Source organism: Agelaius phoeniceus, chromosome 3 (assembly GCF_051311805.1).
Source record: "Agelaius phoeniceus isolate bAgePho1 chromosome 3, bAgePho1.hap1, whole genome shotgun sequence".
Lineage (NCBI taxonomy): Eukaryota > Metazoa > Chordata > Aves > Passeriformes > Icteridae > Agelaius > Agelaius phoeniceus.
The window spans coordinates 109,874,174-109,898,194 of record NC_135267.1 but is presented as its reverse complement, the minus strand read 5'-3'; the positions used below and the strand labels follow the sequence as shown (position 1 = coordinate 109,898,194).

Sequence of the window (24,021 nt, the reverse complement as noted above, 5' to 3'; positions counted from 1 at the left end):
AGTGGAAGCTGAAAGGCAGCTGTCAGTTCAACTTTAGGCTCAGAATTGCATTCTCCAGTGCTCTGGAAGATCCAAGTAACTCAATAGGATGATTGAACTGATACCCTGGGGCTGACATAGAAGAGGAAGCTGTGATGAAGCCACAAAATTTCTCATTTTAGTGCAAGAGCATCTTGATCATAATCTGTGAAAATGCAGGAGCTGTTGTAGCTGCACACTCTGCTGGCCAAGCAGCCTTGGCAACACACAGACTGCCAGAATCCCACTGGTGCTTTGTCCTTACGTCAGTATCACTTATGCCTGCTGAAAGCAGAGTGACCTGACCATTTAATCTCAGGTCTCCTTGGAAATTGCGAGCAAAAAAGATCCCTCAGTATTTTTGGACACAAGCAAAATCCGCAGAGGCCTTTGAATCCAGCCACTGTTGCTGGACACTCTGTGACCCCCAGAGTTGCTGTCCTGTTACTTACTGGTGTTCCTGTGTGTCTCTGGGCTGCAGGACTCTGACTCTCCGAGACACTCGACGGCATCCAACAGCTCCAACCTCAGCAGCCCTCCCAGCCCGGTTTCTCCTCACAAGACCAAGAGCCTCTCCCTGGAGAGCTCTGACCACGTGAGTTGGGACTCATGAACTGCTTCAGCATTCAGATATGGCATCACATCAGCTTGCTGTCCCCATGGCTGTCCCCTTCACTTGCTCCAGTTCTCACCTTCATCCTCCTAACCCTCCCCATTCCCTGTCGGAAAAGGATCTGGGAGTGGGGTACAGAGGAAGGTAAAAGCTGGTCGCCTTCAGCACCGTTCAGCATTGCCTCACCTCCCCAGATCTGACAGCAGCAAATGAGCAAAGCTAGGGTGTTGGTAAATATCAGATGCTGTAGATTTGTATTAGTAATGGTTTCATTTTTGTGGTTACAGCTGCTTCATTTTTAAAGACATATTTATCCCACTCCCCTTCCACTTCCCAAAAGGTAGCATAAGTAGACCAGACCAGTGTCAACAAGAGAAAATTCAGAGGGATTTTGTTTTCATACAATAGCTCATTGTACTGTACAAAAGTAGCACAGAGACCCCTTCCCCACCATGGGGAATGATCAGTATGTCAGAGGCACATAAAAGCTTTCAGCCACCACGTTTGAATGTCAATCTGATTGTCGCCAGCAAATCCTTATTGATTAAAATGATGCATATTTTACTACAGTACAGAGTTTAAATAAATACGCAGATGTTAGAGTAAAATACGTATGTATATATTCAAAGAAAAAAAGCATTGTGTATGCAGCAGAAGATGGATGCTTATTTAAGAGAGCCTTTAATTTAAGATTTGTGTTGTCCCTGTTTTCATGCTCGGTGATTTACAGACTCGGAGGCCTGGCTAAAACCTCCGGCAGGACAGAGATTCCGTGTGCTCGCGGCACTGCCCCCGCAGTGCTCTCACTACACTTCTCTCCTTCTGGCCTTCAGTAGCAGAACTGAGGCTGTAATTCCTGTTTTCCTCACAGTCCCAATCCTTTTCAGAAACTACAACAGTTGGCAGCAAGGCCCTGTCCCAACAGCCAGCCACAGGCTGCCCTGGCTCCGTGCGTGCCACCTGTGAGCTGGAGCCTTGCAGCAGCTACAGGAGAGGTCCTTCAGGCAGCAAGGCAGTTCAGTGCAGCTGGATTCAGCAGGAAAACTGTTCCCCTGGGTCAGCCTTTCAGCAGGTTTAACTCAGAAGGGAGCAGTCTTCCACACCTCCTTGACCATCCCTAAACAGCAAACTCTTACAGTCATTACCAAATACTGGTTGCTAATACACATCAGCCAAACGAGTGCCCTTAGCCCAAAGCTGGCCCTGGCTGGCTTTGTTGTCACTGTAGCAACAAAGAACCTTGAAGACTGACCTCACACTGTTCACACTGTGGTAGTCAGAGACGCCTGGTGACCCACAACTGCTGCACTGGCAAGGTTGGTTTTCCTCTGCCCCCTACCTGTGCTGTGGGTTTGTGCAATTTGCAGTTGTTTCTATGTGCTCACCTGCTGTTTGGTTCCAAAAGCAGGGCAGGTTGGAGGGCAGGAAGTATTGCAGTGGAAGGCAGAGCCTGCTGAAGCTGGAAAAATAAATAAAAAGCTGAAGTGGTCACCCAGTCAGCAGAATAAATGAGAGACTGATAGCAGATGTATGGTAAGAGGAAGATGTCTCTTCTCTTTAGTTAGCAAGGCAGATTGTGCTTTTCATTTGGGATGAGCCTCTCTTCCCAGTAGTGTTGTTGCTGACTTCATACTATGACCATACTCAAACACATAAGGGCTTTTTGTATTTAGACTATTGGGGTTTGTGGGTTTTGGAAACTTGTTATGGCTCTCATTAAACCATTCTGTGTTCTTGCAGTCAGCAGTTATGTAGAGTTTCACCCACACAGAGGTGTTTGGAGTTTTGCAGTTTCTGTCTTCCCTAATAGAAGTTGTAGGTAAGTTCAAACCATGTACAGTAATTTCCAGGTATGATCTAAATGTGACATAGGGAACAAGACACAGATCATCTAATCCATTTAATCGTGCTGGGTCTCCTAGGTAAGATTTCTCTTTCACTCTGAATCAAGAGGCTTATCCAAGTTTAAGTTCGTTCAGTGTTATTTTGGGACAAGGATTCAAGAAATTATTGTAGGAACCATCATATCAAAAGCCTGTCTCTCTCCTATTTGGGTATTTCAGAGTAGCAAGCTGCTTGTGTTGTTTGTTTTCACTTCAAACCTACTACTTTTGCAAGCCTGGCATTTGAAATTAAAAGCTTTAGCAAAGAGCAAAGCATCTGAAAGTAATTCCTCCCAGAAAAGTTTATGTATTTCTGAGGGACAGATAGGCAGGGCATTATTGGCATTATTGAAATTCCACATCAGCTTCTTTTTAAAGGCTGCATATTGCTTCAAGTATAGGCACTGCTTTTTCCCCACAATTCCCTTGTTTTGGTGAAGCATGTCCACACACTTTTCAAAGCCTTTGCAGACTAGTTTTGTATTTACTGTATGTTGTATTTAAATAATAATCTTATTTTGATGTTGAGAGAAGGCATTTAAACAGTAGTCATTAAAGACAGAGCAGCCTGCATGGCAGTCCCCTGAGAGAGGGTCACAGGATTGTTTTCCATGGACTTTATTTTTCTGCAGCTGTGCTAAAGCTCTATCTGAAAATGGAACCTGAAGAGCCACCACTTAGCAAACATTAAATTGAGTAAACCCCTGTGTTTGCTCTGTTCCAGTGCCTGCAATCTATTGATACCAACCCCTGGCATTTTCAGGCAGAGCATAGGTCAGCTGTGTTCCAACACTAAGCTCAGAGGATGAGAGCTCCACAGGCCCACACTGTTTGTACACTACAATGCCCAAGCCTCAGCAGTCTTCTCTAGGATTTATTTAATCATTAGTTTGGTCCTGTGCATTTTTATATGTGTCTGTTCAGAAGAGAAACAGCAACTGTTCTCTCAGTTGAAAAGCAAATGACCACATCATTTATTGGAAAAGAGAAAAATTGTCCTAGGGCTTCAATAGTTTTATATATTTGGGGACCATTTGGTTACAGACTCAATTTGAAACCACACTCATCTCTTTTTGTTGGTATGCATACTGCAGCTGAGCTTTCTAAAGACTCACTGGGCTAGGAAAAGTAACTTGGTCATTTGAACTGTAAGACTCTTGACTGGTATCTCCAGGGCAGTTGTCTCCTGAGGTTTGATGTTTGCTCCTTTGCACTGTAGCACTGCTTCAACTCCACATGTCGAGGGCTGCATTTTGTTCTGGGAGCAGAAACCCTTCTGACACCCTCCCCCTGAATTCCTGAGTGTGGCACATGTTCTCTGTACACAGGATGTGTTTCTAGCTGGGTTTTTTCCTTTTGGCTGAGACTGAAGGTGTTTGTTTGCATTTTTGACAGTGCTTGAACAGATGGGTTGTTGGGGTTTTGCCTTTAATTTTTTCCTCTATTTTGATGGCAACAAGGATCTGAACAGATTCAGGCAGCTACTAAGGATTCCAGGTTATAGGATGGAATAGGTTTGGCAAATAGTTTTCCCCTGCACGTGTGCACACACAGGTATGTGGTTTCCTCCCACATTTCATAAACCCAAAAGCAGGGCTACAGTCCTCTCTTCTCTCTTGCCTTTGGCCTGTAGAAGACAGCTGGTGGTTTCAAAAGAACATTCCTGAGACTGTGGTGAAATAGTTGCTTCTTTTCCCCTCCATTAATTGCTGTGGCTTGCTATGAATGAACATTTTGCCCATTTAAATGAGTTTCAAAACTGAGTCAGGAATGTTCTCTCTTTGATTTGATTCTGATAAGTTACAACCCAAGTGTGTTATTCTCAGGTACATGGCAGAGGGAAGTTAAGGGTCTTGCCATACCAAAAAAGTCCAAAAAGCATAGTTTATTTATAGAAATGTAGTTTAACTGGACCTGACTGGTTCACAGTGTGTCAGCCCTTCCAAACAGAACAGTTGGATTATTAACACAGAAACAGATTCTGGCCCTGTGCTGTTTGCATGACCAGACCCTGAATGACAGGACAAACATGCTCTTGGGTGGAAAAAAATTCCCTTTCCCATTTTATGAATGCATTAAGGGTAAAACTTACTGCAGTGCAAGTACCCCCAGCTCCTGAGCCTTAGTCTGAGAATGGAAGTGGCACATAGCAATTCCTGCTGTGGGTTCTTTTGTGAACACGAGCCCTTTCCATGGAGGAAATGGGACAACTTTTCTGCACTAACACAAAGTGTGAGCCCCCTTCTGTGCACTTTGTGTTCACAGTTTGTTTGATAAACACCCCCAGAGGCCGCTCTGCTGCAGGCTTTCCAGTCTGAATTCCAGCTCCTCTCATTCCAGCTGCAGCTCAGTACAACCTATTTTCATTCTCCATTTGAGACAGTCATCTACAGGGAAGAAATCCACAAACAAACCAGTGTTGCTATACCTGCCTTTTTATGTATGACAGTTTCATATCATTTATTTTTAAAATATGTTTTTTAGGTTTTTCATTGTAATATTATTGTACAGTTTTGCATGGCATAGATGTAATCACTTTTTTTGTTTTAGAGTATAAAAGCTGACAAGTGTGCGTGTGGGGGAAAAATTCTGCTTTTTGCCTCTTCTCACTCTTTTGTTTAATGCCCTCAATGTTGTAGGGGACATTGTAAGAGATTCTCTGCTACAGAACAATGATGTAGATTCTTTTGCACAGAAATATTTAAGGTGGAACAGTCAACAATGTAAAAATGACTTACCACCAATATTTTATGTTGGTAACACACTTAATATTAACCTACTTTGATGTACTGCAATAAAACAGGGAACTGTTAGAAATGTAGATGTTCTGTCTTTTTTCCCACCTCCCCCCATTAAGCTTTAAGGAGGAAATGGAAATGGTGCTTTTGAAGATAAAACATGCTGGTTCTAACACATTTGCACAAGTGCACAGTGGGAAGGAGTATGTGAGAAAATCTATTTCCCTTTAGCAGCTTTCAGAAAAAGCAACCAGATCTTTTTGAAAATACAAAATTAAAGTGACTGGATACTTTTCTATATTGAACTGCAGTTTTCCTGACCTTTTTCTTGGGTCAGCTGTGCTGTGATGACCTAAGAAAGAGATAGTTATGGAGTCGTAGTCAGTGGTTTTGGTGTTCCTCCTTCCTTTGTAGTTACACATCAAATATTTCAGCAGTCTAGTGTTAGAGCCTGCATTGTTTGTTAGTTCTGAGCTACCAGCATCCCATTGGCCTTGATGCACTTTTAAGTACATCTCAGAATATGTGAAGTTTTGCATGTGCCCTGACCCTTTCCTGTCATCCCATCCCTCCCAAGTCAGCCTGGAATTTTTCCTGTGCCACAGTGTGTTGGTACATCTTCCCCCTTCATTCATTCCCCTCTTGGTGTAATGTTGGAAATGGCCTCAGTGGGCCTGGGGAAGTTTAGATTAGGTATTAGGAAAAATTTCTTCAGAGGAAGGCATGTGAAATATGGGAACAGGCTGTGCAGGGAAGTGGTGCAGTCACCATGCCTGCAAGTGTTCAAAGGATGTGGGGATGTGGCACTTAAGGACCTGGTTTAATGGTGAACAAGGCAATGCTGGGCTCAGGGTTGGTTTTGATGATCTTGGAGGTCTTTTCCAACCTCAGTGATTCTGGGGTAAATCCTGGCTTCAGTGACTCCCCCCCTGCAGCAGGAATACAGGACTGGGCTGTTAGCAGTGGCAGCCTGGGCATTCCTCCATTTCCAAATCCTCTCAGGACCAGGCACCATGATTCCCACTTCTCCCAAGGCTGCCTAACTCCTGTCCCTCTCTTTCAGTCAAAATGTTCACGTGGATTGAAGCCCATGGCTCATCCCACTGAGGCAGCTGCTGTAGCTCTGGGACATAGCCTGGTTCCTGTGCTCTGACTTTTCAATCAGTGCTTTATTTCTGATTTCCCAGGGGTCCAGTTGCACATCACAGCTGTGAAGGTCTTGGGAAATGGGCCTTGTAGTCAGGGATTTGGGCATTAGAAAAGCAGAAACTGATCTGCGTGTTCACCTCCTGTTCAGCTCCTCAGCATGCAGTTTCTGTTTTGATGCAGCAGCCAGGTTGACTATAGAAAGAAAGTAGGAAAATCACTGCTACCAGAGGTAGCCTGAATCTTGTTCCTTTAGAATGGAAAATCACTGTCATTCCAGAGGCAGCTTTAATCTGCAGCCTGCCCTGTTCAAAGAAGTGTTTTCACTAGAGATTTTTCTAGACCCTAGAAGCTTCCTGCAGCACAGAAACAGTCACATCCTCAACCCTGCAAGCACAGGTCAAGCAAATGCAGTGCCTGGCATGGATCAAATGTTCCTGCTCACTGCACAATGTCACAACTTCTCTGACTCGAAGCCAGAGTTTCTAGCTCACGTTTTCTACAGGGCTGTTCCTCTGACATGCAATTCCTCCTGTCACAAATCTCTCTGGACCAAGCTACAGCCATTATTAATGCTTTCAGAGCATACACAAAAGGTCAGGAGAATTAGTGACTGAGGGCTCTAATTAGCTCTCCTAATAAAGCAACATCTCAGCTTCTGCAAGTTGCTACCCTCTGGCAAATGCAAAACAAACTGCACTGTTCAGCTGGATGTCATTCCTAAACCCTCTTGGGAAGGGGAATGTTTGCCAGGAGTTGAACACTCTTGCTCCAGCATGGTATACACAAGATCTGGGCTGACATGAGCAAGTGGAAAAGTGAACTGCAGTGCTCCAGCTTACTCTGCCACCTTTGCAAGGCCTCTGAACATGCTGGCCTTGAATCTTCAGTTTCAGAAAACCTGCTCTGAAGCTCACCTAATATAATTCCCTTGTCAGCTTTTTATACTTTACTTTTTAATCTTTAACATAAGCATTTAACAGCTCAAACAACTCTGCTGTTTTTACAGCTGCAAGGTCTAGAGCCAAAGGAGAAAAACTAAACAATGTCTATCAGAACTCAAAACAAGGGAAGTTACTGTAACTTTGTACACTGATAAACTGCTTGATGCAAAACTATTATTACTTCATTGAACAGCAGAGTTAACTCTTCTCAAAAGGTTAAGAATAATCTGACTGGGATTTTGAACTGAACTGCACTGCATCTTCTTCAATAAAGTCTTAAATGAAGTGGCTTACATGTTTATGGCTTTGCAATAAAGATAATACATAACCTGTTTTCCTATTTCTCAGAGGTCACTCCTGAGACAGACCATTTATTCACTTACCTGTTCTCCCCCTCTGAAGTGTCAGCTGTCAGGATTTCACACATGCTGGAGTGTAAGATCAGGCCACCTGGGCATTCCTGGGCTCTGTTAGCTGAGTAGGACCAGCTGAGCCTGCTGGTAAATAAACACCTGGCACTTGCCAGACAAGGACACCTGGTAAGGCACCAGGGAAGCCTCAGCTCCACCAGCCTCTCCTTCACAAGTGGAGGAAAGGCAGACAGACTTGTGTTCAGGAGGTTGCTACCAGAGCACTTAAAACAAAGGATAATTAAAAAACAAGTAAATTACCAGGGATTTTCATGGCATGAACAGGCCTCAGCTTCTGCTGAGCTGCTGTTTATCCCCAGACCAGGACACTGCTCACCTGAGTGTCCATTCCCACACCAGAAGATGACACAGCCACAAGCAGCAGGCCCACGGCACAAGCACTTGTTTATTGACATCAGGAAGTCGTACAGGTTCAGGCTTTGTACAAAAACCTACAAAAGTCAATTTCCTAGCTTGACTCCAGGAGTTTAAAACTGTGCGTCTGGTTTGAACTGTGTGACATTTCAGCTGGATCTGCAGCTGCTCTCCAGAGGCAGGACATTTGTTTGCCTTGCTGCAAGTTCTGCCTCACAGGGAAACACACAGAGGAGGTTTTAGTCAGGAGTCCAGCAAGCAGTGGGGGTCAGAGTTGCAGCTTATCTAACTCGCCCTCAGGAAAGCTGATACCTACCAGACAGTGCAGAATCCCACTAGTTGTGCTCAGATCTAGCTCTGCTGATTACATGTTTGACTCCCAGAACTGAGATGGGTTGTGAGAGAGTGTATGTGTGTGTGTGTTTAAAAGAGACTGGCATTCAATTCTCGGACTTTTAAAATATTTCCTATGTTTAGCTTGCAAGCCAGAAAGAGGCAGAAAGCGTCAAACTTCAACGTACACACACGCCCCTTGCATTAACTCAATGGCAGTAGAATCCAGGAGGGCTCTCAGACTGCCACCACTTGACTTACAAAAACGTGGGGGAGGTGCTGGATGTGTCTGTGGTAGTGAACACCTTGGTATTTCATTCTCTAAATTCACAGTATGAAAACTACTTGAATTCCACCTCAGCTTTAACGAGGGAAGGTTTTAAAAAAATTTGTGGACAATTACAAATCGGTTTCAATATTAAATTCTGCTCTCATCCTCCTTCCCCTACTCGTTATAAAACCCTCTCAATATGCAGCCACCATCACAATGTTACAAATGCATTCAAGGTAGTCAGCTGGTGCCTTGAAGCAGCACAGAAGCACTCAAAGAGTTTCCTGCAAGCTGTGGGCTGTGCTGGCAGTCCAGGCAGGACACACACAGCAGGAAAGAGCAGCTTTGTCCTCGTGGAATGCACCCTTGGCTTCCAGGGCATGGGGCTGCTGCATGTCAAGAGGATGGAGGGCTGGGGAGCAATGCAGGGGAGGCTTGGAACGCTCTCTGCAAGGCTCAGCTGAACCAGGCCCCCAGAACAAGACAAGTTCCTTCTTACTACTCCTCTGGCTTCTTGCCCCTACTGCTCCAGTACTTGCTGTATGCCTCTTGGAACATGTTTTTGCAGGGAATTTTGGCCTTCAGTTTGGTGCAGATGAGGAAAGAGCCGCCCATCTTCCGATGAAGGGAGTAGGTCTCCTCCGGCGGGGGGATGAGCCGGTGCTTCAGCATGATTGGGATTAAACCATGGATCTTCTCAGTGGTGCTTTGGTTGCCAAAATCAAAAGGCTCCTTAGATGCAAAAGCCTCTCCCAGGATGAGGACAGCATTTAAGTGGGCATCTTCCATTTCCTGCCCAAAAGGAAAGAGAGATAAGTAACACTTAACTAGAGGGATAACACCACTAGCCGTGACAACCACCAAAGAAAGAGGAAAAGAAATGCCAGGGCTAACAGCAGCAGCTCCAGGAGAAACAGCCCTGTCCACGACAAAGGGAACCTCCAGCCCCCAGCAAGACTGAGGAACATTTAGTTCATACAGTTTTGAGCAACTAAACCTTCCAGAAAAACCATCTTCCCAGTCATACAACATGCTGGTTCTAACACATTTGCACAAGTGCACAGTGGGAAGGAGTATGTGAGAAAATCGATTTTCCTTCAACAGCTTTCAGAAAAAATAACTAAATCCTTTTGAAAATACAAAATCAAAGTGACTGGATATTTTGCTATATTTTATGACTTCCCAGTCATGAAACTTCAGAATTGTCATCAGCTGCAGGGTCTTGCACGGGGAGAGAAGGAAGGACAGTGGTTTTGGGGCTAGCTGTATCCTCATTATTTTCCTGCTCCCAAAAGGAAGTGAGAACAAAAGCCAAAACCTTTTTTGCCCTCCTCATGCTTATCAAAAGGGCTTTTGGACTGACACTTTTACCACATCAAGAAGTCTGGGGAAGTTCACAGACCTGCAATCACCTTATCTGTGGCTAACACCAAAATCAGACCTTTCTGCTCCATACCTTGATTTCATAGCCAGTGAGGAATTTCATTTCAATGGACTTCTTCAGTACTCTCTCTCTGTCCATGTCAGCAGCTGCCTTGATTACCTGAGAAGGAGAAATACTTTCAGGAGAGCCAAGAGAAGACTGAACAACAGGACTGCTGCCCAGGCCACAGGAGCACACATCAACACCACCCACCTGCTCACTCCCTTGCCTCTGCCCTCTCCTCAGGGCCCTGCATGCTGGGCAGGTTAAGAGCTACTGGCTAAAAGATCCACCTCTTCCCAACAGGGCTGCACATGGCCCAGAGAATGTAAGGGACAGCAAAAAAAGCTTCAGAAATAGTCAGCCCCTCCCCAAAGAAACAGCAGAGCTGACTGTGAGCAGCTTTAGGTGGGAGCTGCTGGCCCTGGCAGCTCAGTTATCAGTGCAGAACATGGTGATCACAAAGGAAGCATGTTTGACTTCACATCCATTCATCTATCTGTGGAAAATCTGAAAATCTCAGGAAGAGGTGGGGAACAAGCAATTCCTGCATATCCTTATATAAAAATCACAGAATTGTGAGTGCTCTGATACACCCTGATGCCCAAGGCCCCCAGCAAGCATCACTGCAGTGCACTTTTGTGAACATCCCACCTCAGAGAGGCAGCAGCTTGCAGCACATCTGCAGACAGCCATGGCAAGGCATGAAACAGGAACAGAGACCACTCTTGCCTCCAGCCCTGCTTCCCTCCACACCCAAAGTGTATTCCAGTACAAAGTGATAACAGCTAAGAGATAAGAGGATTTGCAAAATCAAGTGCAGCTCTCTAGGGCACAGTGTAAGTCCTCACCTCTATGTAGACATCTGTGAACTTCTCATCAAACCCTCGCGTTGCTCCAAAGTCCAGCAGGGCCACCTGGAAGTGGACAAAGCTGTTTGTATTAACTCCACCACTCTGGTAGAACCTGATCTTAAGAATCCTCCTGAGTTCTTCAGGAAGCTCAGCTGGCTTTCCCAGCTCTCCTCTGCATCCCAACTGCTCCTGACTCCTTTATTCCCAGTCTTCAGCCCAGCAGGGCTGAGGCCACTGCCCAGTGCTCACACTGCCACACCTGCCCTGCTGGCAGCTCCACTCAGGCTCCATGTGCAGGGACAGAGCAGCACTGAGCCTTTTCCCAGCACTTTGCAGCACAGATCTCAGGAATATAAAGCAATTCCATCTGCCCTACGGAGCACAGACAAGCAGCCAAACCAATGAGCAGGAATTGCTACCCTTATCTTCAGCACAGCACAAGAGCATTTAACTGGAGAGTCCTGGGCTCAGGTGTGTCCTGCTAGAGCACTGCCTGCTGCAGCTTCCCACCTTCAGAACAGATCCTGAGGTTAAGGAAATGGCTGTGACTGCTCAAGGGCCAGGGTTACAGCAGCCCTGCTTTCCTACTGAGCCCTAGAGAGGGCACATGGCAAAGGGAGGTTCCCCTGTGCTATCTGCCCATGCCTCAAGGACAGGAAACTGAGAAAATCCCAGTCAGGACTCATTAAGCAGGGAGTGGGAGTGAAGAATAATCAAAAGCTGGTGAAAACTGATGTTTGTGTAAGCAGGAGAGTGGCTGCTCAGCCTTACCTTGTGCAGCTGTGGGTCATAGAAGAAGTTGGACCAGTTGGGGTCGGTCTGCATGTACCGGAACTCAAACAGCTCCCGTAGGCACAGCACCAGGATGTTGTGGCAGATCTTGTACAACAAGGAGAAACAAGAAACAAGTCAGGAGGGCAGCGAGCCCTACTCACACCTCTAACTTAGAGCAGGCATCAGCAAACAGGGCACACATTGCCACACCAGCAGGAACCATCTGCTCTATGCAGAGCTGAAGGAACACCTCTCACCACAGCACCAGCAACTCCCAGCCCACCCCTGCCATGGGATGTCCTTAGCAGATGGCACAGATGCTCCAGTGCTCATCCAGCTGCATTCTGGTCCTGCCTTTTCACTTTCCAGCATTGACTACACACTGGGTGCCTGCAAGGATGGGAATCTTGTATGATACCTGACCCAGCATGCATTCCTGTGGGCTCAGCACTGAGCCAGCTTGAGGGAGGAGCACAGCCACACCTTGGGACCAACAGGCACGGAGCAGCAGTCCCTGAGAACCCCCCTGCTGGATTACACACTCCAGCAGAGCTTTTCTATGAGAATGGCTAAGCTGGAGCCTGTTCAGCAGAACTGCCAGCCTCACTCTGCCCCTCTCCAGCTGCTGCAAAGCTGAGTGAAACACCATATCCAAGGTGGAAGGAAGGGAGCACCAAGTGCAAGCCCAGCCCTGCTACAGGACACTGCCATTAGGGTCAGAAGGCAGAGGGTCAGCCAGGCCAGTGGCTTACAGGAAAGAAGGGCTGTTCCTGCAGCAACACCCCAGCTCAGAGACTTGTTAAATGAGTCCTGGTGATGGAGCAGCTCATTGCTGGGGACAGTCCCTAAGAATAGCCAGCCAGCTCTGGCACAGCTTCAAATCTAATGTGACACTGAGATCTGTTTAACCAGGGGAACAGACTCTGCCCTCTTCCCCAGTGGCCTAACAGCTGACAGCTCACACCAAGAGACACACACACACATCCAAATACCAGGACAGTTATTTCTGCTGCTAGAACAGCTGCTTGTCCCACCACAGCACTCCAATCCCTGGCTATATTCAGCACCAACACCCACCTATCCCCACATCCCTGCTTTTGTTTACTGACAGGTACTTTTCCAGCAGCCCTGTGTAGCACAGGTCTGTCCTGCAGGAATGACACCCAGCTGCTTGTACTGGGATGATTCTGCAATCCTGCCCAGAAGAGCAGCTGCATAAGACCCCTTTGCCCTTACTGACAGTCCCCCCAAAATTAAGGTCATCAGAAATGGCATCACACAGTGAGGCTACCTCCCCTCCAGCTGCCCTTGCCATTCAGTCCCTCCAGCCCCTCCCTGCTGAATGCTGGTGCCTGCAAGGCCCAAATAAGCCTGGAGAGACTCCAGTGTCACTGCCACCTTCCCTAAACAAGTCTTCCTAGAGGCTCCAGACAGTCCTGCTCAGGGTTTGCTGAGTGCCACAAGGCATGCCCCCAAGTCTGGCACAGGGCTCTGAGCAAGGGCAGAAACCCAACATCCCAAATTCACCTCATTTCGGATCTCCTGGCTCAGTCCTTCAGCTTGATCCAAGGGAAAGCCAGACACCAGCTCTGTGGTCAGCACGTGCTTGCTGCACAGCTCATCTATTACTCTTGGTACATAAAAGAAGGGGTGGTCTTTCAGCAGCTCCCTAGGGGTGGAGAAAGGAAAGGAAAAGGTTTAGGAGCCCTGAGAGCAGACAGACCCATCAGCATCACCTCACACAGCCCTTGACCAGCCTCTCCCCACACCCTGCCTGGGGCTGCCAGGAAATGTTTTCCTCAGCAATTACAGTAGGGATTAAGTCAGCAGAAACCCTGCCAGTGACTCAGAGCTGCTGCCAGCTCCTGAGGTCCCATCTCCTGCCAGAGCAGTGATACTGAGAAGGCTCCAGGCCAGTGCATCAAGGGGCACTGGGCTCTTTTGCTGGCCCCACTTGGTTTTAGGGCCAGACTGCACACAGGGAAGAGTTGCTCTGCCAAGGGGAGCAGTGCCACAGGGGCACTTCTGCAGCAGGACAGGAAGAGCATCCAGCACCATGTAAAAATAATCTGGGTGCTTTGGCAAGCCAAGGGAGCAGGCAGCACTGCTGGTGGTAACTGCTTTAAGAGAGCTGAAGTGAAAACCTCCTAGGCTGAAGGATGGGAGAGGTTAACAACAGGCTGAGGTAAGAGCACTGCAACCCTCAGGAGTTACTGCAGCACCTTCCCATGTGGCACAACAGACAGACTTGCACCAGAGGAGGAGATCACATCTCAGCTGACTGAAGCCATGCCCAGCTGAGACAAGGTGGTGATTCTGGGGGACAGCTCAGGCCACAAGCACGCACCCTTCCCCTGTGCCACATGGCAGGGCACAGCAGTCAGCTCCCCACCACCACCCCTCAAGTTAAGCAACCTCCTCCTGCCTCTCCCATACACACACAGAGAAGGGGCTCAAGGCAATGGTGGGAACATACTGGAATTTCCTTGCACAGGCAGCTTCTCTCAGGTAGTCACACTCCAGGGCCAGCTCTCTGCTCACAACCTCAATCAGGTGTTCTGGGAACAAACCTGAAAGTCAAACAGCACAGGAGAGAGCAGGCTTAGAAAAAAGGATCTCCTCAGGCTAAGCTTCCCAGAGCTGCAGCTGAGGAGCAGCCAGCTGAGCTGAGGAGCACAGAGGCCCTAGAGAGCCATGGTGTAGTTCCAACCAGATGCAGGTTGTGCAGTAATCACAGCCCAGGTACATCCACAGCAGAGCTCTGTCCTCTCCCAGCTCCCACCCCACAGCCCAGACTGTCCATTCCTGCTACTGGCATGGCTGTGCAGGAACACACACCAAAGGCAAGCACCTAAACACTGGGCAAAAGCAGCAAAAAGAGCTCCATAGCTGCCTCCAAGTGGCAGCAGGCAGAAACAGGCAGCATGACTAATGCAGTGTACTGCAGCAGCAGCACGTAGCCAGGGCCTGAGATGCCAAGCCCAGTCTTCTTAGTCTTGAATTTGGAAAACCAATCTACTTCTTGGGCCAGACACAGCTGGGGCTGCAGCAACCTCTGCAGGGCCCTGCCCAGCCACCAGAGAGAACAGTCCCAGATTTTGTCAGCACCCAGCCTGATTTTAGAGCAGCTTTTGTACAGTCCCACTAATATTTACAGCTGCTGCAGGCATGTATTTGGAAAAAGGAGTGGTAAGTCCTGCATTCTCTGTGGGAAAAGGGACTTATCCATGTGCTGGGACACTGAGCAAGTTCTAAGTCAGACAGCTCTCCACAGCTCTGAAAGAACAGAGAACATCTGGGGAGAGCACAGAATGCAGGCATGGAAAGCTACAAGGGAACATGGAGAAGAATGAGTTCTGCCAAATGTACCAGAAAGTAACAGGACAAAGCAACACTACCTCACCTGAACACTGCCCACACTCCAAGCCTAGAAAGCCACCAAAAGTGAGTATTCCCAGGCACTTTATATTTTGCCAAGCATCCCTATGGGTCTGTCTCTATAGAGAGCACACAGAGACAAGTGCAGTTACTCTGGCAGGTGTGTGCACACACGTGGCCAGCAAACACACAGCTGCACTTCCCACCCCACCAAGTGGGCACTGGAGCAGGCACCTGCCCCAGCAAAGGCAGCACAGCTCTGCAGCACAACAGGGGAACAGAGCATGGCTCCCCAAGCTGGCCCTGCACCCTCTGCCTCTCCTGCTTTCTGCAGGAAATCTGCTCCTGGGCACACTTAGTACCCTTAAGTTCCTTTCCCCAGTCTTTGGAGTGACACATGAAATGTGCTGCTTGAAAGGGGTTGGCAGAACTCAACCTGGGAACACAGGGTCTCTGCCTTTTTACCTTCAGGGAGAATATTGCTCATGCTCAGGACAGCCATCAGGTTGTTGACATCACTGTTGATGCTCTGGGCAACTCCAGGGTACTGTGGGACAGAATGGGAGAGAGCAGTGTTGAGGTTAGATGAGGCCAGGGCAGGATAAAACACCTGGCTCAGCACCCACTGTCCCCACATCACAGCAGGCCAGGGTATTCCTGAGCCACTCATCCCTCCTCTAAAAGCTTACTCAAAGCCCAGCATCTAAACCAGGGGACAGACAGAAAGGCTCAGATGCAGCTCCCTGCAATCAGAATGGCCTGTTCAGATCCTCTGATGGGAATTCTTCCAACACATGACGGGTTCTCAGACACACAAATCTCACAACAGCCATGGCAGTCAGTCCTTTCCCTCCCACAGCTGAAAGCACACTGCCCTGGAAGCCCCAGAGTGTCATTCCCAGCAATAGGGCAGGTGGTGAGGCCCCAGCCCAGTTCTGGCAAAGGCACCTCATCCTGTTCTCACCCTGTCTGTCAAGGGGAAGGAGCCTGCACTGCTGAGGAGAATGTGTGCTGATGCCAGAGGGTTGAGTTTCTGCTGCTGTTACCTTGGCCTGACTTCAGAGAGTACTTGGGACACAAATGGCTTCAGAAGACACCCACACCCATTGATAATATTTCTAAAGTCTCCCCATACTACAAAAACCCACCAGTGAGTTGACCAGCTTTGCCTGGGATACTGCTCAGTCAGCAGGAACCTCACTCCTTGGGATTATAAAGCATACTGTACCAGGAGCTTTAGCTCTAGAATGTCATTTTGTTGGAAACAGCCACCTGAGGTTGCTGACACCCAGAAAGGGGCCTGGGGCATGTGCACATCCCTGAAAGGGGACTGGCCTGGGGAGCAGGTGGGACCCTCCCATAGAGCCCTGAAAGTACAAGCAGTCCCTCAGCACCATTACCCCATACTGCAGTGAAAAATCTATGGGATGTCTCCTGCTCATCTGGACTCAGAGTGGCTCAAGCTGCAAAACCTTTCCTGTCTTTTCCACTCAGCTTGCACTACATAAGACTTCTTCACTTCCATTAAAACGTTTCTTATTTCTCTAGCAGTACACACATGGCAGCTCCCCTGCCCTTCTCTGAGCACAAACAAGACATGGCTGCTCTGGAAAGCCCACCTGGATTTTCATGGCAACTTCTTTCCCGTTTTTCAAGCGTGCCAGATGAACCTGACCAATTGAAGCAGCAGCAAAGGGGCGTTCTTCAAAGGACTCCAGTTTATCCCTCCAGTTGGGGCCCAGATCGTTGTTCAGAGTTTTCTACAAATAAATAGAAAGGATCAGGGTATGGGAAGCAAAGATTTAAGACTTTCAGTCTTGCAAATCACGTTCCTCTAAGGTGACTGAGTTCTGAGTGCCTATAACCTGCTTTCTAGATGATCCTCTGTGCCTTGTCATTGCACACCAAGGCAGGGAGTGGTGCAGCCAGCAATGCTGCCCCAGCACTCAACAGGTGCTGATCAGATCTCTGTGGGGCTCTGCCCTAAGGGACAGAAATCTTGAACACAAACACTGCTGCCTTGGCATACAAACATCCCCTTTTAGGTGCCACCTGCTATCATCCAGAAAATGAGCAAAGAAAATGAGTTAGCTATTTCTCCTCTTTCATCATGCTGCCAAGCTGAAGAGAAGCAATCCAGGCATGACTCTCTTTAAGGCAATATTGACAATTAAACATCTCAGCCTGCTTTAACATCTTTTTTGTTACCCTGCCAGACTCCCATATTTAAGTTCTAGCTCTGCTTAGTGTCTTTCAGAAGATAAGTAGTGCTGGCAGTTCCTTTGGCATCACCCTTTACACGTTAATTTACAGAGAACATAAACACTGGGGAAAGCAAACTTAGTTCACTTCATTCTGGGTTTTCTTGATGGCAAGTTAACCAAAATGGTAAGGACAAAGCTGCTGGTTATTTTCCATCAGACTGAGGCTTGTAAGTCTGTTTCTAAAATGGGATGTAGACATATCTAGACACCACCTTAAGACCCACAAGAAAGAGAAGAGGAAACACAAGAGGAGGCTACACTCACCAACACCCTATAACCATATTTGTGGCAGCATCCTGCTCCATATCAACATTAATCTCAGGACATGAAAAACTCCCACATTTTTTCCCCTCTGTCTAGACCCAAACTTCCAATTTTTTGAGAGAAAAGACAACACATAATTGAGAGAAGGAATCACACTTTACCCCCAGCTGAAAATATGTAACCTTATTGAAACATTCTATAAAATCTCCATCCACCTCCCTTACTAGGGCATGTCACAGGTGACATTTTTTCTGTCCATTGTCTCTTTCCCTGACAGGCACTCAGGAATATTCCTCACCATCATCTGCTTTATGGGCATGAAGTCGGCACTCTGACGCACGCGCTCAAAGATCCTCTGCAGGTGGGGGTTGATGAAGGCATCATCTGCCAAGGGAAAGCACACAGCACTCAGAGCAGGCATTGCATCCTTCCACACACCAAGAAATGTGCTCCTGCATTCAGACAAGTCAGGCTGTCCTGCCCCAGGCACACCCCAGTGAAGGTTTTAGAAGTAATTCTTTAATTCTTTTGGTGTGGTGACAGGTGACAGAGCCAAGAGCAGAGCGCTCTGCCTCTGTCACACACCAGCCCATCATCTCCTGGCTGGCAGCATCCAGGTCTAGGAGAGGTCACAGAAGGAACCCTGGAGAGCCATCCCAATGCTCCAAGGTTCCCAGTGTGGTTTAATCCAGTTCATTTTAAGGGGCAGCAGCTCCTCTAAAATACTGTGCTATAGTAAAACACCACTTAGACAAGTGCTGAACTCTTGGAGAAACCAGGATTCAGCATCTGCCACTGTAAACAACTGCCCAAACACAGAGCAACTACAAATGGGAAGCAGAGAACACAGCTGAGCCCAAACTTTTAAGTCAGAAGTATTTAGCAAGAAAATATTTACACTCATAAGAGGAGGGGCTGGGGCATCTTGAAAGATTAGTCCTCTGCTTGAGCAAAGGCTTCTACAACAACTCAGAGAAAACCACCACTGCTGGCAAACTTTTAATTTCATAAATGATTATAGAGGATTCAGATTTATCTGCTGCTCTCCCAGCATTGGAAAAATCCAGGCTACAAGCCTTGATTCCTGAGAACTGAACCTGCACATGCAATTGTGACATTCAACAGAAATGTATTGTTCCTCTCTAAATACACATGCACGAACCACCTTATATCTATCCCAGGAAACAAGAAACAAACAGTGACCTTAAGAGGACTGTCCTGGGAAGAAGGATGAAAAGGAATGGACAAAAAAGATAAATAATGCAGAGATGTGACATTAACACTCAGCATTATTTACAAATTCCCACTGAAGCCATAGCAGCATTTAAAAGTACTAACAAAACCCCACTGTGGAGCCAAGGGAAGTTTTGAAGAGGATCAGGCTTTGCAGGAACAGTGAGTGGAGCTCCTGTGTGACGCTGCAAACCCGCAGGAAGGTGAGACATTGCATTTGCGTGTGCGCTGAAAGAAACACCTGCTCTGTCACTGATGCTGTATCACTGCCCAGCCTCTGAACATGCTCCAAAATATTCTCAGGGCTCTGTGAAGGTATTAACCACCATGCTGCAGTGTGTCACCTGCACTGCCAAGGGTGACTGGGCAAAAGGAGAAGGGATCTCACTCAGAGCGACTCCCCAAAGCTGTTTGTGTCAAAGCACCAGCATCTGCCACAGGCACTCAGGATCAACCTCCTTTAGTCTGCTCACTGCTGACATCCATAAAACTCTCAAAGGGAGAGCATCCATCCTTAGCTGGGGTGCTTGACCACCCCCAGCCTTTGTTCATGAGCACGATGTCAAATAGCCAAGGAACCTGCAAGTCCAGGCTGACTGTACAGAAACTCAGCAGCAATGTCAAAAATCAGCCCTGCCGTGGAAGCAGCTCTGCCAGGCTTACAACATGCTGATGAATAAGGTTTTACGTCTTTGTGGTCAACTGCTGAGGCCTTACTGGAACAAAACACGAAGCAGGAGCCAAGGTAGGGCACTCTCAGCTGGCAAATGCAGCTGCCTTTCCACCATCTCACAGAACACAGGATGACTGGGGGCCTTTGGCATCTTTTCTGTGCAGGACCTTTAGGAATGTGGGTCCCCACAAATCCACTGACTCCCCCCAACAGACGTCAGAGGTTTCAAGGACACTGCTTTGTGACTTGTGCTCAGCTACAGGGAGCCCCTGCCCCCAATTAACAGCCAGACCTGCTGACAGAAGCAGTGAATTCAAACTCACCAGGCCCCAGAGAAGCCCGTGAAGTGGCAGAACCTGTGTGAAACCCTCCTGTACAAACAGCCACCCCAAGAAACAGACACTCTGCACTGTCTGATTTATCTCACCACAGCTGTCCCCCAGCAAGGTCACCATGGGCCTGTGCTCTTGCCAGGCACAGCAGAATCCACACAGTTATAGCAAGAGTCCAAATGAGGGCTGGGTACAACCACTGAGGTTGCTGAAGGCTGTTCCTGACACCAGAGTGAAGTCAATCACCAAGTATCTGACACTCCTGCCAGAGCAGTGTAATGTTAGGAGACAGCAGGCAAGTTACAAAAATCCAGAGCATTTCTGCTCCTCAGAGACAGCCTTTCATAGCTCCCTCCTCTGCACTCACATCCAGGCCTAGGGCAGCTGTGACCACACTTGGGCACACAGCAGGCACAGCTCAGTGGTGTCCCAAAAATCTGAAATTAATCCCACCTATAGTAGATGAGTTTAAGTGCAGAGCTGATTTCCAGGCACATACCCTGCCCACATACCAGAGGCACTGGAAAGCAAGGAGCACAGGAGCTCCTCCTGGAACTGCACTGTGAGCCATCAGTGGCACTGGCAGTTTCTGGAGGCTGAGGAAACAGCATGTGGGTGGCAGCCTTTGACACAGCAGCTGATGCCTCCCACTGGGCTCTGCCAGGTGGCCATCAGCCTGGCAAGCACCTAAACCAATTGATTAGCAAATGAAATACCAGTCAGGGCTCTCTGGGACAGTGAACCGATCTTGTTTTGTTGGTAAGCCCAACAAAAACTCTAAAATCCTACTCTATTAGAGTATTTAATAATCTACTAGATCCAGTCTCATCAGCTAATACCTACAAAAATTAAAGTAGAAGCACAAGCCAAGCAAAATGAGTACTTCAAACACTCAGACACTTACTCCATTTCAGAAACACATTGAAAGCTATTTCCAGACAAGTCTCACAGCTATTTTTGGCTGGTTCTTTCCTTCCCTATCAGGCTGGGCAGCAAGGCAAATTGGAAAGATTCAGATAAGGTTTGAACTGAGCACACCTGCCAACTCCCTAACATTTTAGTGCAGACACTGATGTCACTCATGCCTTCACCTGTGGTCACTGGCCTCAGAGCTCGAGGGGTTAAGCAGCAGTTTGAAATCTTCTCAGGATGGAAACAAGTGTTTTATACCTGATAAGATTATCAGCTGTACTGGCCTTTCCAGTAAAGCTTCAGTGCCCACAGAGCATGTAAACCACAATCAGGTTGCTATAATGGGAGAATACTGTGGATATAACCTTGACCACTTTTGGTGAACAAAGAACAGGATCACATTCTTGTTGTCACCCTCCTCCTTTCTAGCAGGACACCTGCAATTAGAGTGTAATACAGCTCTGCTTCTTAACAATTGCTTGTAACAGACACTAAAATTCACAGTGTCACCCTATTGTCAGCCAATTTCAGTTACACACAATAAGGACACTGAGAGAGTGGTGGTGTCTAAGTGCACCCACCTATTTATTTCATACAGGGATTAGATGGAAATCAAAATTTCCATCACTGCTCTCACAGGAGAAAGCCATTTGTTCAGAGTCTCCACATTCACTTGACACTGCCTGATTGCACACAGCTGACCCTGTGTCACAGCTGGCAGCACTAAGGACCTGTGCTAAGGACACTTACCTTGAATGCTCAGCATCTGTCCCAGCTTCAGTGCTGCTCCCCGGACCTTGCACAAGGTCCTCACGATCCTTTCTGCGTTGGCCTCTGACAGGAAGGGGCTGGAATCCATCACTGCTTTCTTCCCTGAGGGAAAGGGGAGAGGGTATGAATGAACAACACCCTTATCTTGGCAAGCCCACATTCAACAGGAGATTTGCCCTTCCCTAGGGAAATCAAACCAGGACTGAATTGTACATGTGCCTTGGGACAACTTTGACATTGTTGGCTTGAGAGCCAGGAGCAGCAAGTCACAGCCTCCCAGAATGTGCTGCTCTGCAAACTGTCTGGGATCCTGGGTAATGCTGGTGCTTGAACTCACTGTGCCAGCCAGCACAGCCTAAAACACTGTGCAAAGGTGTCTTGAATCCCACACCACGGGCTGCAGAACAGCCACAGCCTCAGAAGGGCAGTGGGAGTGAGCCACAGCAAGGAGGAATCCTCAAAAGCCTTGGAAGAACACAGACCAACAGGCCTCTCTCTTCCAGCCTCTTAATGTGGAAGCTTAGACAGAACAAGGCCAAAATAGACACACTCAAACACACACTTTCCTGTCCCCAAGCATGTGTAAAGCTCATGTCTGACAGGCTCAGAGAGGTCACACAGCCATGCACACACCAGTGCCACAGTTCCAAGTATGCAACAGGGGCATTGTGTGGCGTAAGAAGCACTTCGCTTTAATTTTATTTTATTTTTATTAAGGGAGAAGGGAAGGAGACCCTGATTCTAGTTTGTGGTCCCTTTGGGAGAAGCAGCCCAGAGCTCCCATGCAGGGCAATGCCCAGTGGAGCAGGGACAGAGGGGGCAGGCAGACAGCAGCCACCTCTGCTGCTGACAGCAGCCAAGCAGGAGGAAGGGCAGCCTTGCAGCCAGGCTGCAGAGCTCACAGCTCACATGCTGATCTTGCAGCTACATTGTTCTTAGAATATTTCAGAGGAACAGAAGACAGAACAGCTGAAGCCCCCATAAACAATGAGCAGGACCCAAAAAGGCACAGCAGATGAAAACAGCCCTGGAGATCTCAGGCAGCAGATGGAAATGAGTGGTGTGTCCTGTGCTGACCAAAGCAGCCAGAGATCCTCTCCTGGATCTCTCAGGAAGGTACACAGAGGGACTTAGACTGGCCAGGGGACAGGAGAAATAACAGACACAGACTGAAGCAGCTGCTGTCTAAACTCTGGCAGCTCCCACAACTTGGTACCATTTTCTTGAGGTGCCAAGCATGTTACTGATCTGACAGACACCCTTCAGGCCCTGCAAGCAGCTGGACTGCTTACAGACCTTCCCTGCAGAAGTGGTTCCACAGAACTCTCCACTGGCAGAGCACAGATATGCCAGCTCCAGGCTGCTCTCCTGCCCTTCATCCCCTCTCTTTCTTTCATCTGTTTCATGGGATAGCAGCAAGATGGGAGTGCATGTGGGACATTCTCTCTACAAATCCTTGTCCTAAGTCAAGGATGTACAGGAAAAAGAGGAATAAAAACACCAGAAGTACACAGGACAGCTATCCTGCTCTTGAGAGCAACATATGGAAAAGCAGGACAGGTCCAGAATTCACCACTTCCAGCACATTGCAATCCTTGGAACACATTTTGCTCTGGATAATGGATGTAAGGAGACTTAAAGACTGAATAGGTAGAGCTACCCAGGGCAGAAGGATCTGGCTTTACACACTTGAAAAGCTGTCTCTCAAGTGTCCTATCAGGAAAATTATATCCTTAGCAATGAAGAGGCAGATCCCTGTATGAGATGACACACAGGACCTAGGGAAAGTATGAAAACCATATCTCCCTTCACAGCACTGCACACAAAAACATCCTCCTTTGAGTCAGCAGCAGAATAAAGGGGTTAGTTAATGATTAAAGCCACATCCAGAAGCCAGTGAACCCTGACAATTTTAACTCTTATCAGAGAAAGGGCCAAACACAGGCAGTCCCAAATCCTCTTCTGCTGGCAGGCTCCTCACTGAAGCCAAGCCTCCAGGGGCAATACCTGAGCACCAGGCAGCCCAACAGCACAGGGGCAGCTCTTGCTTGTGTGCCACTGCTATGTCAATGGCAAGCAGAGAGAAAACACACACAGCCTTCCAAAGCTGGGTGGAAAGGGGGTGGGGAATTAAACCCAGCTCAAGTTCATGGAAAAATATACCAATTTTCAGTGAGTTAACATTTTACCCAAAAGATGGCTGGCACCTTTTGGTGCCTCACATTATTTCTTCCCCATCTTCAGATCACAAAGCTGGTTTCACCTGTTTCACTAGGGAAAGGAAAAAATGCAAATAGGAGTCACATACAAGCTGTGGCAACACGGACACCTCAGAAGGTGCCTGGGCTTTGAGTTCTTCCACAGAACAGGCAGCAGGCAGACACCCTCCCTACTGCTTGACCCACTTTTATT

The 24,021-nt window shown here is 47.7% G+C and overlaps 2 protein-coding genes across 10 annotated transcripts in view; one reads left to right on the top strand and one right to left on the bottom strand.

Annotated features, from left to right (window-relative positions):
• The window catches only part of CDC42BPA (CDC42 binding protein kinase alpha), a 182,946-nt gene extending 177,615 nt beyond the window's left edge, over positions 1 to 5,331 (top strand). For all 9 annotated transcript variants that reach the window (XM_077176144.1, XM_077176143.1, XM_077176142.1 and 6 more), the window contains one exon: positions 500 to 5,331. In XM_077176144.1, coding sequence (XP_077032259.1) covers positions 500 to 631 — 132 coding nt within the window. In that variant the 3' untranslated portion in view covers positions 632 to 5,331. The remainder of the gene's footprint in view (positions 1 to 499) is intronic.
• Positions 5,332 to 8,140: 2,809 nt separating this feature from the next.
• Positions 8,141 to 24,021, bottom strand: part of COQ8A (coenzyme Q8A) — a 43,339-nt gene continuing 27,458 nt past the window's right edge. Inside the window, exons 6-15 of the mRNA XM_054629198.2 lie at positions 21,589 to 21,711; positions 17,987 to 18,072; positions 16,780 to 16,920; positions 15,626 to 15,707; positions 14,259 to 14,352; positions 13,310 to 13,451; positions 11,780 to 11,887; positions 11,006 to 11,071; positions 10,188 to 10,274; positions 8,141 to 9,523 (exon numbers count right to left, since the gene is read on the bottom strand). Of these exons, the coding sequence (XP_054485173.2) occupies positions 9,230 to 9,523; positions 10,188 to 10,274; positions 11,006 to 11,071; positions 11,780 to 11,887; positions 13,310 to 13,451; positions 14,259 to 14,352; positions 15,626 to 15,707; positions 16,780 to 16,920; positions 17,987 to 18,072; positions 21,589 to 21,711 (1,223 nt within the window). The 3' untranslated portion in view covers positions 8,141 to 9,229. The remainder of the gene's footprint in view (positions 9,524 to 10,187; positions 10,275 to 11,005; positions 11,072 to 11,779; positions 11,888 to 13,309; positions 13,452 to 14,258; positions 14,353 to 15,625; positions 15,708 to 16,779; positions 16,921 to 17,986; positions 18,073 to 21,588; positions 21,712 to 24,021) is intronic.